Source organism: Rhinopithecus roxellana, chromosome 1 (assembly GCF_007565055.1).
Source record: "Rhinopithecus roxellana isolate Shanxi Qingling chromosome 1, ASM756505v1, whole genome shotgun sequence".
In the NCBI taxonomy this organism is placed as follows: domain Eukaryota; kingdom Metazoa; phylum Chordata; class Mammalia; order Primates; family Cercopithecidae; genus Rhinopithecus; species Rhinopithecus roxellana.
In genome coordinates, this window is record NC_044549.1 from 53,766,172 (window position 1) to 53,783,500 (window position 17,329).

General features: G+C 41.2%; 1 protein-coding gene across 25 annotated transcripts in view; it reads left to right on the forward strand.

Moving 5' to 3' along the window:
• The first annotated feature begins 36 nt into the window (after positions 1-36).
• PBRM1 (polybromo 1) overlaps positions 37-17,329 on the forward strand; it is a 146,679-nt gene continuing 129,386 nt past the window's right edge. For 4 of the 25 annotated variants that reach the window (XM_030929459.1, XM_030929712.1, XM_030929612.1 and 1 more), the window contains exons 1-4: positions 4,064-4,111; positions 6,073-6,225; positions 7,137-7,234; positions 16,754-16,901. In XM_030929459.1, the coding sequence (XP_030785319.1) occupies positions 4,064-4,111; positions 6,073-6,225; positions 7,137-7,234; positions 16,754-16,901 (447 nt within the window). Of the gene's footprint in view, positions 215-1,047; positions 1,107-3,576; positions 3,719-3,985; positions 4,112-6,072; positions 6,226-7,136; positions 7,235-16,753; positions 16,902-17,329 lie in introns of those variants that run through there. The other 21 variants (XM_030929534.1, XM_030929675.1, XM_030929426.1 and 18 more) reach the window with 17 other exon arrangements.

A 17,329-nucleotide genomic window follows, 5' to 3' on the forward strand; every position in this document is an offset into this window, starting at 1 on the left:
GCGCACGCAGTGTCGCGCGGAGCAGGGATCGCTTGGCGGCCGCGGGACTGGTTTTGCGGCGGCACCGGGAGGGGTAAGGGAGGTGAGGGCGGCGGGTGCCGGAGCGACGGCAGCGGCCGCGGCCGGAGGAGCAATAGCAGCAGCCGTGGCGGCCACGGGGCGGGGCGCGGCGGTCGGTGACCGCGGCCGGGGCTGCAGGCGGCGGAGCGGCTGGGTAAGGCCGGGCCCAGGGCGGGTGGGGCCGCTCCCCCTCGGCCAGCTGCCGGGCCTTTGTGTGGGCCCGGGCGGGCGGGAGCCGCCGCGGAGGCCCCGCCCCGGCCGTGGGGACGCGCCGGTCGGGCCGGGCGCGCGGGGTTGGGCGGGGCGCGGCGGCGGGCCTTCCGATGGGCCCAGTAGCTTTGTCGCACCTGCCGGCAGGGACAAAGGCGCACTAAGGCCCGGAAACTCCCCGCCCTCCTCTTTCCCGCTCGTTGCGGGGCAGCTTCTAAGCTGTCAACGTTTCCCTCAGCCCCCAATACCAGTGACAGGTCGGGAAAGTCCTTCATTTCCTCCGTTGCTCAGGGCCTCTTTTTTTTGTTGTTATTTCTTGGCGGTTCGACACAAACTCTTAATGATTTTCTTTCCGTATTTTTTCCGGGTGTTTTAATCAATGGGACTTGTATGTATAAGTAGAGGCCAGATATTTCAACTTCTCAACACCACAAAGAATCCGGGTTTTTGGGAACTGTGTATATTTCTTGGTTTGGGAAGCACAGTTTTGTTATTATAATAAGTTTTAATTTAAAGGGGCAGAAAGAGTTGCAAAAATATGAAAAAAGTCCTGAAAAATAAGTACACGGTATAGTGGATATAGAAATTCTTACAATAGTTATAGAAGCGTATGTTGAGGTAAAATGTTTTAACTTACTTTCCAACACATTAGGACTCTTGACAAATAATTTTAGGTGTTTTTTTTTTCTCCATTTGGCTATGTGCTTTTCCCCAAAAAGTGCATATTGGACTCATGCACATAAAAGAGTAGCATAATTTTTGCTTTATTACTTACAGGTCGCCCATATTTGATTTTGAGCTCCAAAATGGAAGATTGGAAAATATGTTTTGAAGAGGTGTTTCAAATTAAAACAATAAAGAGTTATGTGTGGATGAATGGAAGGGCCTTGACCGCTTTCTTTGGCTTTGGGAATGTACAAAATACCTCAAATGTTAATATCCTACCAAAATTCCCAAGATAAGTAAATTGTGGTATATCTGTATGATAGATTACTATCAAGTCATCAAACATCATGAGGAAGAATGTTGACTTGGAAGAATCTTCACTAAAACACAGGCTGTAAAATATGTGGTTTGTTAACATTTTGGTAAAAAATAATAGGTAACTAAGGCATAAATACCCAAAAACTGTGAATGACAACGTTAAACGTGGTTTTTTCTTGGAAGTAGGTTTATAGGTGTTTTTTTCCTTTGAGTCCTGTTTTCAAAGATGTTGTTTTAGGCATGTATTGCTAAATATTACTAGAAATACAGGAGAGGGCTAAATTTCATAAACGGTTGAAATACACCGTTTGTCTATACTAAGTCGATATTCTTCTAGTTGCACATTATTAAGTATTCTTAACTGCCACTATAAATTATTGATTGTCAGACTCTTGAACTTGTAACTATAATCAAGGCCATTTTAAAACTTGGAATTGAACTCTGGAATCTGTCTTTCCTCTTCATGGAAAAACAAAATTGCTGAAGGGATGCTTACAGGTTTTTTTTTTTTTTTTTTTTTGAGACAAGGTCTCACTTTGTTGCCTAGGCTGGAGTTCAGTAAAGTGATCATGGCTCACTGAAGCCTTGTGCTCCTAGGCTCAAGCAATCCTCTCACTTCAGCATCCTGAGTAGCTGGGATTACAGATGTGCAGCACCACACCCAGCTAATTTTTATTTTTGTAGAGACAAGGTCAATCTGTGTTGTCCAATCTGGTCTTGAACCCTCTGCCTCAAGCGGTCATCCTGCCTCAACCTCTCCAAGTGCTAGGATTACAGATATGAGACCCTGTGCCTGGCTGAGGCCTTATAAACTATGCAAATAAAGCTTTTTTTTTTAAAGATCGCACTCAAGTGCACTTTCTTTTTTTTTTTTTTTTTTTTTGGAGACAGAGTCTTACTCTGTCCCCCAGCCTGGAGTGCAGTGGCAAGATCCTGGCTCACTGCAATCTCTGCCTCCCAGGTTCAAGCAATTCTCGTGCCTCACCCTTTCGAGTACCTGGGATTACAGGCCCATGCCACCACCTCGCCTAGCTAATTTTTTGTATTTTTTATAGAGACGGGGTTTCACCGTGTTGGCCAGGCTGGTCTTGAACTCCTTACCTCAGGTGATCTGCCCACCTCAGCTTCCTAAATTGCTGGGATTACAGGCATGAGCCACTGTGCCTGGCCCTAAGTGCACTTTTAATACATTTATTAAAAGATAAATTGAGCACCTAACCTATACCAAATACTGTTCTGTAAGACAGGTCTACAAAAATGAATATGCTGTTCCTGTGCCTGGGGAACTTGCAGAAGTGATTTCACTTTATGTTTTTTTTTTTTTTTTCTTGAGACAGGGTCTTGCTCTGTCGCCCAGACTGGAGTGCAGTGGTACGATCTTGGCTCACTGCAACCTCCGCCTCCTGGGTTCAAGCAATTCTCGTGCCTCAGCCTCCCGAGTAGCTGGGTTTACAGGCATGCACTGCCTCACCCAGCTAATTTTTTTTTTTTTTTTTTTTTTTTGAGACAGTCCTGCTCTGTCGCTTAGGCTGGAGTGCAGTGGCGCCATCTTGGCTCACTGCAACCTCTGCCTCCCGGGTTCAAGTGATTCTCCTGCCTCAGTCTCCCGAGTAGCTGGGATTATAGGTGCATGCCACCATGCTCAGCCAATTTGTTTGTATTTTTAGTAGAGACGGAGTTTCACTGTGTTAGCCAGGATGGTCTTGATCTCCTGACCTCAGGTGATCCACCTGCCTCAGCCTCCCAAAGTGCTGGGATTACAGGCACGACCCACCACACCCAGCGTTACGTTCTTATTTTAGAGATGAAGAAACAGATCTGAGAGGCTATCACTCAGACGACATCAAGCTGATAATCAGAGGTGGAAGACTTAGGACTCCTATTCTGGTCTTATGAGCAAAGGTCCTGTTGTTTCTCCTACCTTATAACATTGCCCTTCTTGTTAAACTTTTAAAATATATTTTAAAATGTGTCCCATGGATAAGTAAATACTTGAAAATTATCCTTAAGTTGAAACTTTTTCTTGTCTTACCAAAGTAAATTAATGATTCAAGGATATTGTATCATCTGAATGACATACACATGCTGATAATTTATGTTTTTTGTCATTTGATTTTCAGTGGATTATTTATAAAAGTAATTCTGAACTCCTGCCAAAATGGTTGGCTTTTTTTTTTTTTTAACCTTGTCAAATTTTTATATAGTGTCTCCAATGCAGATAGGACGTTTGGAAATAAATGTTCTTTCTCTGAATTTTTTTTTTGTGGGGGAGGGTGTTTTCCAGACCTTTTGCTCACATGAGCCATTCTTGGTTTGTTCCAGCTTGCCAACACTTGGTGTCACATGTGAGCCTCCCACATGTATTCACTCTCCATTCCAGCTCTGTGATTGAACTCTGCTCTTATTGACTAGGGGGCAGTTGGGCAGGCATGCTTCATTCCTGGAATTGACAGTCATTCCTAATGTGAGTAAAGGGGAACCTCAATGAGACATCTTTAAACATATGAAAGCATTTGGTTTTAAAATGGAAGAACTGTCAGATACTGTTAGTGTCTGAGCCTTTGCAGAAGTTTGTTTGATAGATAAAAGAGAACTGATATGCTTGTTTTCTCCAGTTCTCTTTATCTTCCTTTAGCAGTTCTATTGGAATGTTTTCTATCTATTTGTACTCATTTTTACTCCTTCTGACCTTTCTTTTCTATTTCCCCCTTCTCTTGTTCTTCTTTTTCAGTTTTGAATATACTAACACTGAATCAGCACTTCTAAAGCCCTTCCTTCTCCCACTGGCTTCACTTGACTTTCAGACATAATGAGGAGACTGGCTTTTCGAGGCGCTGGTTGTGCTCTGGTAAAGCTGGTAAATTACTGATTATCTACACCCTTTCCCTTTTCTGTCCTTCCTTGACTTTTTCCTTCCACCTTTCTTAAATTTTTGTTATCCTTTCCATAAAGATTCCCTCCTTATGTTCATCAAATTCACTTGTGTCTTTGTCGTAGATTGTTTAACAGGGATTGATCCTTAATTTCTTTATCTTAATGAATTGAGGCTTGTTGATCAGCCTTTTATAAAAGGAACAAAAATCAGCAAAACTTGGCTAAGTTGTGGTTAAGCCTTTTGATGCTTTTAACTACTTTTAGCCAACTTCAAACTAATAATACTGTATAACAAACCGAAGCCTAGAGTAAGGAACATCATCATGGTAGATTTTGTTTTAAACAGCTTGTGGACTTCAGTTTGGAAAAAGAGATCTTAGACTTCTCTTTTTCCTTAATTGCTCACCAGGATTTTCAAATGTGATTGCTTTGCTCCTTCTGTTTCCTGGAGATCCCCAACTTTTCTTTCCATACTGCTGGCAACCAGAGCTCTCCTTCTAATCATTCAGCTGCTGGTGTCATATTGTCCTGAAATTCAGTGTTTCCATGTGCCCACAATTATGAGGTACTCTAGTTGTATGAGGTTCCTCATGATTGTAAGGCACATGGAAAAGCAGATGAGGTGCTGACTCAAGAAGTAAATATCTTGGGGCCTCTGAACCCCAGGCCTGCCTGACTACCTCAGGTACTGAAGGATCAATACCTTCAGTGTTGATGAGTGAAACTGGGATCTTTTTTTTCTTTTAGCTTTAGAAAAAGGCCTTTGACGGGCGGATCATGAGGTCAAGAGATCGAGACCATCCTGGCCAACATGGTGAAAACCCGTCTCTACTGAAAATACAAAAATTAGCTGGGCATGGTGGCACACACCAGTAGTCCCAGCTACTCGGGAGGGTGAGGCAGGAGAATCGCTTGAACCTGGGAGGCGGAGGTTGCAGTGAGCAGAGATCGTGCCACTGTACTCCAGCCTGGTGACAGAGCGAGACTCTATCTTAAAAAAAATTAAAATAAAGAAAAAGGCCTTTCAAATCACAATATACTATTTGATAGTATTGTTAGATTATATTACAATATAAACATTGCAGAACTTTCTTGGGTATATACTATATGTAGCAGATCATTTCAGTGGTTGCATTTCTTGTGTTATAAATAGTTACAGTTAAAAGTGTTAGAGTACGTCATATCACTAAAAGGAGATTAGTTTGAATTAACAGAAGAGTTTCGAAGGACAATTTGTACTTCTGTCTAGGTATAGCAAGTCTCATTAAGTGTTTTTCAGGGGTATGTCTTGTGGATCCTGCTTTAATGAATGGAGAACATTCATTTTCAGGGTATTAATTTTAGAGTACATCTAAAATGCTAGAAGGTTAATTGTCCTCTGTCCCCTTACCTTTTTGCACTACTCATTTGTCCTAGGCTCTACTTCTTGTTCTTTTCCACGTGATGGCCCGCCTAGCAAATGATCATAATTGTAAGGCACATGGAGAAGCAGATGAGGTGCTGACTCCAGAATTGGATACCTTGGGGCCTCTATACCCCAGGCCTGCCTGCCTGCCTCATGGGCTGAAGGCTTAATACCTTCAGCACACTATTGTACTACTACATGTAGGTTGGGAAACGGGAAACTCCAGTCTAGGGCAAATTTGGAGCCAGAAGTTGTTGAGTCACTCAAGATGGATGATACACAAATGAATATGCTTTTATTGAATTTGTCCCATCAAAATTGAAAGTATAACATTCTGGTAAGTGAAAGACTAAAACAAGGAAGTCCAGGGCTTAAAACACACACACACACACACACACACACACACACACTTATAGCTAAACTACAACACGTTAAAATGTTCTCCTAAGTGAGCCAGGACTTTGGTGGCACGTGACCAGCTGAAGACTTGGTGACAGAGTCTATTTAAATGTAAGAACATGGCTAATTATTTCTTATAGAAGAAGTTGGATTCCATGGGTTCCAAGAGAAGAAGAGCTACCTCCCCTTCTAGCAGTGTCAGCGGGGACTTTGATGATGGGCACCATTCTGTGTCAACACCAGGCCCAAGCAGGAAAAGGAGGAGACTTTCCAATCTTCCAACTGTAGATCCTGTGAGTAACTTGGATTACATGGTTTCTGTGTGCTTTTCCCACGATTCCCCTATCTTCCCTTTAATGATAAAATTGGTACGATGCAAGGTGTCTCCACTTTTTTAAGATTCTCTTGATTGTCTTTTTTTATGAATATTATGTATTCAGCTAAGTCTTAGAGTAATAGTGTGATCTTATGAATAATTTCAGTATGTTACATCATATATTCGTTCAACAAATAACTGTGTGACTATCATGTGACAAGCACTGTTCTCATGGTTGGGATATAACCATGTGGGAAACAAGCCCATTTTTCACATGGAACTTAGATTCCAGGGCGGGCAGGGAGTAGAATATAAACAAGTAAACAAAGAATAATGTATCCTCAGCTAGTAATAAGTGCTAAGAGGAAAATTTTGGGTGATTTGGACTGTTTTGGCCTAAATTCCCTAGAAGAGAGTTCCAGACAGACAGAACCAGTGCAGAGAGGTTGGGTCAGGGATGAGTTTTGTGTGTCTTGGAGCAGTAGATGGTCAGGAAGGAGAAGGAAACTGGCAAGCTCCACCCGTTCAGAGTATGTAGGGCCCACACAAGCAATGTTTGGAGTTTAGATTTTATTCTCTGTGAAGTGAGAAACCCTTCTGTTGGATGGCTTTAAGCAAGAGAGTGATGAACTGATTTAGTTTAAAAGACAAAATCACCAGGAACATAAATCTGATGAAAGATACCAAAAAGTTAGTCAACTTGATTGTTTGAAAGGAGACATGGAGACATACTGTCACCATATTTCAGACTTTAGCATGTTTGGTAATATTGAGAGTCATCATATTTCTTCTCTACTTGTCTTTTATTGAAGAATAGAAAATAATTCTTACATCTACACTGGCTTTCTGTTCACGTTTTTAATGATTTTCTCCTTTGCTAATGTGTAGATTGCCGTGTGCCATGAACTCTATAACACCATCCGAGACTATAAGGATGAACAGGGCAGACTTCTCTGTGAGCTCTTCATTAGGGCACCAAAGCGAAGGTAAGTTGGAAGCACATCAGTACAGTTGGGGGGGATTTGGTCCAGAGTCCATGTTTATTAAAGTGTTTGGAAATTGAGCTTTTTATTGGCAGGAATGGCTTAAGTATACTGGGGTCCAATTTTAGTTTTTAGTAGTCAAGCCGTAGTGAAGCTTTTTTTAAATTAAAAATCTGTTTGAGCCAGGCACAGTAACATGCACCTATAATCCCACCTACTTGATTTTTTGAGCCAGGCACAGGAGCATGCACTTGTAATCCTAGCTGTTTGGGAGACTGAGGCAAGTGAATTGCTTGAGCCAAGGAGTTTGACACCAGCCTGGGCGACATAATGAGACCCTGTCTCTTAAAAACAAAAACAAAAACAAAAAGACCTATGCAGAAAGATCTCTTGAGGCCACAAATTTGAGACCAGCCTGGGCAACATAATGAGTCCCATCTCTACAAAAAAATTTTTTAAAATTAGTCAGGTGTGGTGGTGCTTACCTATAGACCCAGCTACTAGGGAGGCTGGGGTGGGAGGATTGTTTGAGCCCAGGAGTTTGAGGCTACAGTGAGCCATGAGTGTCACTGCACTCCAGCCTGGGTGATGGAGCAAGAGCTTGCCTAAAAATAAATATTTTAAAAAGAGTACTGGCTGGGTGCGGTGGCTCACGCCTGTAATCTCACCACTCTGGGAGGTCTAGGTGGACAAATCACCTGAGGCCAGGAGAGAAGACCAGCCTGGCCAACATGGCAAAACCCTGACTCTACTAAAAAATAAAAAAATTAGCCAACGCAAGGCTGGGCGCAGTGGCTCAAGCCTGTAATCCCAGCACTTTGGGAGGCCAAGGCGGGTGGATCACCTGAGGTCAGGAGTTCAAGACCAGCCTTGCCAACGTGGTGAAACACTGTACTAAAAATACAAGAATTAGCTGGGCTTGGTGGCAGACGCCTCTAATCCCAGCTACTTGGGACACCGAGGCAGGAGAATCGCTTGAACCTGGGAGGTGGAGGTTGCAGTGAGCCAAGATCGCACCGTTGCACTCCAGCCTGGATGACAAGAGTGAAACTCCATCTCAGAAAAAAACAACAAAAAAAAAGCCGGGCATGGTGGTTGGCACCTGTAATCCCAGCTACTTGGGAGACTGAGGCAGGAGAACTGCTTGAACCTGGGAGGCGGAGGTTGCAGTGAGCTAAGATCATGCCACTGTACTCCAGCCTGGGTGATAGAGCCATTCTGTAGGTTGCCTTTTCATTTTGTACGGTGTCCTTCATGTACAAAAGATTTTAATTTTCATAAAGTTTATGTCATCTTTTTCTTTTGTTGCCTGTGCCTTTGGTGTTGTATCCATGAAATGAATGCCAAATCCAGTATCATGAAGCTTTTCCCCTATGTTTTTGTGTTAATCAGGATTCTCTTGGACAGGACTAGGCTGCAAATTTTCCAAACTTTTATGCTCTGCTTCTTTTGTAAAACTGATTGCGTTAAACAGTACCCAACTCACCTCTTGAATGCTTTGCTGCTTAGACATTTCTTCTGCCAGATACCCTAAATCATCTTTCTCAAGTTCAAAGTTGCACAAATCTCTAGGGCAGGGGCAAAATGCCCCAGTCTCTTTGCTAAAACATAACAAAAGTCACCTTTACTCCAATTCCCAGCAAGTTCCTCATCTCCATTTGAGACCACCTCGGCCTGGACCTTATTGTCCATATTGTTATCAGGCTTTTGGTCAAAGCCATTCAAGTCTCTAGGAAGTTCCAAACTTTCCCACATTTTCCTGTCTTCTTCTGAGCCCTCCAAACTGTTCCATCCTCTGCCTGTTGTCCAGTTCCAAAGTTGCTTTCACATTTTTGGGTATCTTTTCAGCAGCGCCCAACTCTACTGGTACCAATTTACTGTATTAGTTCGTTTTCACACTGCTGATAAAAACATACCCGAGACTGGGAAGAAAAAGAGGTTTAACTGAACTTACAGTTCCATGTGACTGGGGAAGCCTCAGAATCATGGTGGGAGGTGAAAGGCACTTCTTACATCAGTGGCAAGAGAAAAATGAGCAAGAAGCAAAAGTGGAAACCCCTAATAAATCCATCAGATCTCTTGCAACTTAATCACTATCACAAGAATAGCATGGGAAAGACTGGCCCCCATGATTCAGTTACCTCCCGCTGGGTCCCTCCCACAGTATGTGGGAATTCTGGGAGATGCAATTCAAGTTGAGATTTGAATGGACACAGCACAACCATATCAGTTTTCCTCTAAGAGTTTTATAGTTTTAGCTCTTACATTTAGGCCTTTGATCCATTTTGAATTAATTTTTATAAGTAGTGTTTAGGTAAGGATCCAGCTTCGTTCTTTATATGTGTATATCCAGTTTTCCCAGCATCATTTGTTGAAAAGACTGTGCTTTTCTCACTGAATGGTTTTGGCACCTTTGTCAAAATTCGCTTGACCATGTATGTGAGGGTTATTTCTAGGCTCCATTCTATTCCATTTGTCCCTGTGTCTGTTTTTATACCAGTAGCACACATTTTGGCTACTGCAAGCAACATATTCAGTGGCAAAAGACTTAAAGCTTTTCCTCTAAGATCACGAACAAGACAGAGATGCCCACTTTCACCACTTCTATTCAACACCGTGTTCACTGTGGAATAAATCCCACTTGGTTATGGTATATAATCCTTGTAATATGCTGCTGAATTCAGTTTGCTAATATTTTATTGAGAAATTTTGCATCAGTGTTCATAAGGGATATGGATCAGTAGTTTTCTTGTAGTGTCTTTGTCTGGCTTTGGTATCAGGATAATGCTAGCGTCATAGAATAAGTTAGGACGTGATCTCTCTTCAGTTTTTTGGAAAAGTTTCATAAGGTTTGGTGTTAGTTTTTGAAATGTCTGATTAGAATTCATCAGTGAAGCTATCCGTCTAGGGCTTTTTCTTTGTGGGAGATTTTTTGTTAACTGATTTAGTGTCCTTACTAGTTGTAGGTTTACTCAGGCTTTGTATTTCTTTGGTAGGTTGTGTGTTTCTAGAAAATTATCCATTTCTTCTAGTTTATCTAATTTGTTAGCATACATGTTTTCCTAGAACTCTCTCATAATCCTTTTTATTTTTGTGGCATTGGTTGTAATGTCTCCTCTTTATGATTTTAGTTATTTGCATCTCTTTTCTCCCTTCCTTCTTCTCTCCCTCCCTCCTTCTTTCTGTCTTTTTTTGAGACAGGATCTTGCTTTGACACCCAGGCTGGAGTGCAGTGGCAATCACAGTTCAGTGCAGACTCAACCTCCTGGACTCAGGCAGTCCTATCACCTGCATGCCACTATACCTGGCAAATATATGTATTTTATATATGTGTATATTTACATAGTAAACATATAAAATATATGTGCTACATATAATGTGTATTTTTATTCATATATGTAAAAATATGCTGGATTCTTACATAATACAACATACATATATTAAAAAATACGTATGTAATGTTAGGTAAGGAGATATATATAGAGATATATACATATATATACTTTTTTTTTTTTTTTTTTTTTTTTTTGTGGAGACACGGTTTCCCTGTGTTGCCCAGGCTGGTCTCAAACTCCTGGGCTCAAGTGATCCCCTCCTACCTTGGCCTCCCAAAGTGCTAGGATCACAAGTGTGAGCCACCACACCCAGCCTCTCTTTTTTCTTTTTTTTTTTGAGACAGGGTTTCGCTCTTGTTGCCCAGGCTGCAGTGCAGTGGTGCGATCTCGATCATGGCTCACCACAACCTCCTCCTCCCGGGTTCAAGCACTTCTGCCCCAGCCTCCCGAGTAGCTGGGATTACAGGCATGCGCCACCACGCCCAGCTAATTTTGTATTTGTAATAGAGATGGGGTTTCTCTATGTTGGTCAGGCTGATCTTGAACTCCTGACCTTAGGTGATCCGCCCACCTTGGCCTCCCAAAGTGCTGGGATTACAGGCGTGAGCCACCGTGCCCAGCTCTTTCTTTCTTGGTTAATCTAGCTAAGGATTTACCAATTTTGTTGATCTTTCAAAAAAAAAAAAAACTTTAATTTTTAAAATTGTTTTTCTGTTCTCTAATTTCATTTATCTGCATTCTATCTTTTTCTTTTTTTTTTTTGGAGACAATGTCTTGCTCTGTTGCCCAGGCTGTAATGCAGTGGCATGATCATGGCTCATTGCAGCCTCTGCCTTCTAGGTTCAAGCAATTTTTATGCTTCAGCCTCCCAGGTAGCTGGGATTATAGACGTGTGCCACTATGCCTGGCTAATTTTTGTATTTTTAGTAGAGGTTGGGTTTCACTTTGTTGCCCAGGCTGATCTTAAACTCGTGACCTCAAGTGATCTGTCCACCTCAGCCTCCCAAAGTGCTGGAATTACAGGCATGAGCTACTGCACTAGCCCTCCTTTCTATTTATTATCTACTGCTAGCTTTGGGCTTAGTTTGCTCTTCTTTAATTCCTTGAGAGTGAAGCTTTTCTTTTTCTTTTTTTTTTTTTTTTTTTTTTTTGAGATGGAGTCCTGCTCTCTTGCCCAGGCTGGAGTGCAGTGGCACAGTCTTGGCTCACTTCAACTTCCACCTCCTGGGTTCAAGTGATTCTCCTGCCTCAGCCTCCCGAGTAGCTGGGATTACAGGCATACACCACTATGCCTGGCTAATTTTTTTTGTACTTTTATTAGAGACAGGGTTTCGCCGTATTGGCCAGGCTGGTCTCGAACTTCTGACCTCAGGTGATCCACCTGCCTCAGCCTCCCAAAGTGCTGGGATTACAGGCTTGAGCCACTGCGCCTGGCTGAGAGTGAAGCATATTTTTTAAATTATTTAATTTTTTTGTTTCATTTTTTTTTTTAACACCTGGTTCACACAGTCTGTATAAAAATTAATAGTTCTTATGGCTGGGCGCGGTGGCTCATGCCTGTAATCCCATCACTTTGGGAGGCCGAGGTGAGTGGATCACTTGAGGTCAGGAGTTCAAGACCAGCCTGGCCAACATGGTGAAACCCCATCTCTACTAAAAATGCAAAAATTAGCCAGGCGTGGTGGTAGATGCCTGTAATCCCAGGTACTTGGGAGGTTGAGGTGGGACAATTGCTTGAACCCGGGAGGTGGAGGTTACAGTGAGCTGAGGTCGCACCGCTGCACTCCAGCCTGGACAACAAGAGCAAAACTCCATCTCGAGAAAATTAAAAATTCATAAAAAAATTTTTTTAGTTCTTAAGACAGTATTGAAGTTGTCACAGTGGTGTTTAAAAGGGATCAGTTTTTTAAATTACACAGAGAGTTATCTTGCACACACCTTCCTATGGAAGGTATGTTCCGCTAACTAGAACATCTTTCCTCTCTTGCTGTCAAAATATAATCACTATTCTCTTCAAAACTCTGGCAATTGGCCAGACGTGGTGGCTCATGCCTGTAATCCCAACACTTTGGGAGCCCGAGGCAGGTGGATCACCTGAGTTCAGGAGTTCAAGACCAGCCTGACCAACATGGAGAAACCCCATCTCTATTAAAAATACAAAATTAACCGGTTGTGGTGACGTGCGCCTATAATCTCAGCTACTCGGGAGGCTGAGGCAGGAGAATCACTTGAACCCAGGAGGCAGAGGTTGCCGTGAGCCAAGATCACGCCATTGCACTCCAGCCTGGACAACAAGAGTGAAACTCTGACTCAAAAAAAAAAAAAAAAAGCCAAAAAAAACCCATCTGGGAATTGAAGTTATTTGTTCTGAAAACATATATGAGAGTGTTAGAAAACTGGTCCCCAAATATTTCCACATTCTAATCCCTGAAACCTGTGAATATATTGTGTTACATGGCAGAGGGGAATTAAGTTTGCTAATCAGCTGATCTTGATTTGGAGCGGTTATCCTGGATTATCCATGTGGGTCCAGTGTAATCACAAGGGTCCTTAAATGGGGAAGAGGGAGACAAGTTCAGTCAGAGATTTGAAGATGCTGTACTGCTGGCTCTGAAGATGGAGGAAGGAGACTACAAGCCAAGGAATGCAGGTGAGCTCTAGAAGCTGAAAAAGGCGAGGAAACCTTTTTCACTAGATGCTCTGTACTAGACATCCAGAGGGCATGCAGCCCTGCCAATACCTTGATTTTAGACCAGTGAGACCCATTTTGGACTTCTGACCTTTAGAACTAATATAATAAATGTGTTTTGTTTTAAGCCTTCAAGTTTGTGGTAATTTGGTACAGCAGCTGTAGAAAGCTGTGAGTTAACTAAAGATTTAGATTCCTTCATGATTGTTAATGCTACAGTAGGTAGCTACCAAGCTGTAAGTTGAACTGGAGACAAATTTCTCACCTCAAGGAGTGAGCCACTGAGAGTGCAGTGTCATCATTCTGAATTAGGAGAGCCCTGTAAATTAGCAAATTAGCCATGGCCAAAAAGGAAGCATTGTTTTTAAAATGAGGTAACTGTCTCCATATTTGAGTTGGTTTATCAGTAATAGTCTTCTGAAAGTTATTTAATTAGCATAAAATAGTAAAAACATGTATTTATTGTTTGCCACATTCTAGACACAATACCAAGCATTTTCCCGACCATATCTTATTTAAAATTCTGAGTTATCCCAGTTTATAGGTGAGAACTTGCACAAGTTCTTGTAACTACTAAAAGATAACTGTTGTTGAGACTAAGGTCGTTCTGACTCCAAAGCCTATGCTCTTAACCATTATGTGGTATAGAGTAGCAGCATCATACTGAAGTATACAAAACACCTTTTATAGAAGATACCATCCCTCTGCTGCCTCCTTTTCACTGGCAGGCTAGTGCTGAGGGGCAGAGGATACACACCTTGGGTGCTGGACCACTGTTACGTTACAACCTCAAAGATAATGTGGCTTTCTCTGACGTACCTCTGTGGAATGTGTATTTTTTCTCAAGTATTTATGAGAATTAGTATTGCTCAGAGCTACACAATTTGTGAATACCTTTTTGATACTTTGTTTTAGTTACTTTATTAGTCTGCTTTGTACTAGGACATCCAAATCAACAATGGCTGAAACAAAAGAGAAATTTCTTTCTCTTGTGTAAAAGTTCTGTTCTGTGAAGTTGTCGAGGTACAAGTATTAGCCAACTCTATTCTGCGGTCTTTGTGGTATCACCCTTGCCTGCACGGTCTGAGATGACTCACTACCACAACTACCTTCTAGCCAGTATGGAAAAATAATGAGTGTTAAGGACATGACTTGGATGTGACACACTTCAGCTCTCATATTGGCTAGAACCTAGCTGCAGTGAGGCTGGAGAATAAATATGGTCTTTAAGGTTTTGTTTTATTTTGTTTTGTTTTCCTTAGAGACAAGGTTTCGCCATGTCACATAGGCTGGAATGCAGGCTACTCACAAGCACCATCTTTCCACACTACAGCTTTGACCTCCTGGACTCACTCAGTCCTCCCTCAGCCTCCCAAGTAGCTGGGACTATAGGCATGCAACACCATGCTGGCTGAGAATATGGTCTTATTAGTAGCCATGCAGCAGCTTAGAATGCTGTCATCCTGGGAAGAAGGGAGAATGGGGTATGGAGTAGCCCACAGGCTCTCTGCACACCAGGGCTAGTGTTTCTCATTATTCTGATTAAAACTTTGCGTTTTGGCTGTTTTGCAGCTGTATGCCAGACTGCCCTCACCTATTGTTTAAAGAGAAAAGTTGTTTTGAAAGAACATGCAATATAATCCTGTTTATGTTAAATTTGGTTTGTGCATACATGTGCCTATAGAGAAGTCTGGAAGAATGTGTAAAAATGCAAATAGTGCTGTTTATTCTGGATTATAAGGATGATTCTTACTTTTGATGGTTTTCTGTATGTTTGATTTCAGTGGAAAAAATTAGTACTGTTAGAAATTAGAACTATTTCATTTTGAAATGGGGGGACCCTGTTTTGACCATATGACATAGAGTGAGAGGTTGGTATCCTGATTTTTCTTTTGTCTTTGTGGTAATTCTAAAAATATTTGTGAGGAACCTTGTAGCATTGATTCTGGGGGATAGTGTCCATTCTAGGCACATGTCCTCATTGAATTCTCAATTGTCTACAGATAATCCCCTTAGCTTGAGGCACTGCTGGGGTCCTGCCTCGGCAAAGAGCACTGGACTGTTGGTCCAGTAAGCCCAGATGGAGAGGACCATCTTGGATATCAAGTTATCAAAGCCCTAATGTTTGCTGTGAGAAGGTTCCTTAATACCACTGACAACATCAGTATTCTTTCTGCTTTTTCTCTGATATCTCAATATTCTGATTTTTTTGGTTGAAAAAAGTTTCATATAAGTGGACCTGCACAGTTCAGTGGTCAACTGTACTGTATTAACATTCACATCCTGATTTTGGTGGTTGAGCTGTGGTCCTTGTTTGTGAGAAACAAACACTAAATTATCAGGCATGATAGGGCATCATGTCAGAGCTTATTCAAATGGTTCAGAAAAAAGTACTATTTTTGCAACTTTTATGTCAGAATACAAATTTAAAAATAATTTAAATATGCGTAATAAAAGAATGGCTATAACTTGTCAGCTAAGGTTTCAAGGGAGATTTAAGCCTTAATCGCCATGATGTTATTTGTAATAACTTAATCTCTTACACATGTAGAATGGGGCTGAATACCTACCCCTGTGGGAGAATTGAGAAAATAGTCACATCATTTTTCAGGTTTACTTGTTTCATGGAACTTCATTTGAAGAAAGTCAGAAAAAATACTAAACATCCATGAACCCTAAACCCAAGAAGTTATTTTGGGAACTTAAGAAATTGTCATTAAAATTACTTAAGGAATTAAATAAATTACTTAATTATTTTAAGAAATTTTGTCATTGTAATTACCTCCAAAATTTCTTGTGTGTTCCTCACTACCCCTCTCCTTCAAGGTATAACTACAAAGCCAAATTTTGTATTTCTTAGTCCCATGCTTTTTTTTTTTCCTAAGAGTTTGGTTGTGTTTAGATGTATCTGATGTCCATTCATCTTTGTTAAGCTACTTAAGCCAAGGGCTCATCTTCGTCCTTTGTAATTTTAGTAATTGGTATTAAAGCAGCATTTATAATAGGCATTTGATAGTACTTGGCAGAAAAAATTTATGTGGTCACTTACTGAAGAAAGAGTCCATTTTGTAAGTTTATAAAGAGAGTTGAGACATATATCTGTTTTCACACTTTTGAGCACTATGAATGGTAAATCATCTTCATCTATAAAAGATGCCATTGACACAGGTTTAGCGTTGATGCCCTAAACGTTAAATATTTAGCATAGAAAAGATCATCACAGGTGTTAATTTAGGTTTTTATATCATTAACATATGTTTTGAAAAGGGAATGCATGGGCATCTTGCTTTTTTTACTCCCTTTTAGTTCTAATGTGAGTTTGATGGTGGAATTTTTTTTTTTTTTTTTTTTTTTTTTTTTAGTAAGCTCCGAAGTCTGTGAAAGCTTCTAATGTGCCCGTCACTTGGGATATTGAGCATTACCATAAATAGTTTTGAAATACAACTTTTTGTAAGCTTCAGATTAATATCTCCTTTAAAAAAATTTAAATTATAACAGAAATCAACCAGACTATTATGAAGTGGTTTCTCAGCCCATTGACTTGATGAAAATCCAACAGAAACTAAAAATGGAAGAGTATGATGATGTTAATTTGCTGACTGCTGACTTCCAGCTTCTTTTTAACAATGCAAAGGCCTATTATAAGGTAAGAAATTATGAAATTTGGAAGATACCAATTTGATAATTGGCTTCTTTATAAATCTGGCAGGTGAGTTGTAGTTTCTTTTTGTGGCTTGAGTTCGTATTTGTCTTATTCGTAAAGAGACTGAACATTCATAGGAGTTTTATTTCTTATTTATTTACATATTTTAATTTATTATTTTTTTGAGACAGGGTCTTGCTCTGTTACCCGGGCTGCAGTGCAGTGGTGAGATCTTAGCCACAGCAACCTCCACCTCCCAGGTTCAAGCAATTCTCCCACCTCAGCCTTCCGAGTAGCTGGCGCTACAGTCGTGTGCCACCATGCCCAGCTAATTTTTGCATGTTTTGTAGAGACCAGGGTTTCACTATGTTGCCCAGGCTGGTCTTGAACTCCTGGGCTCAAGTAATCTGCCTGCCTTGGCCTCCCAAAGT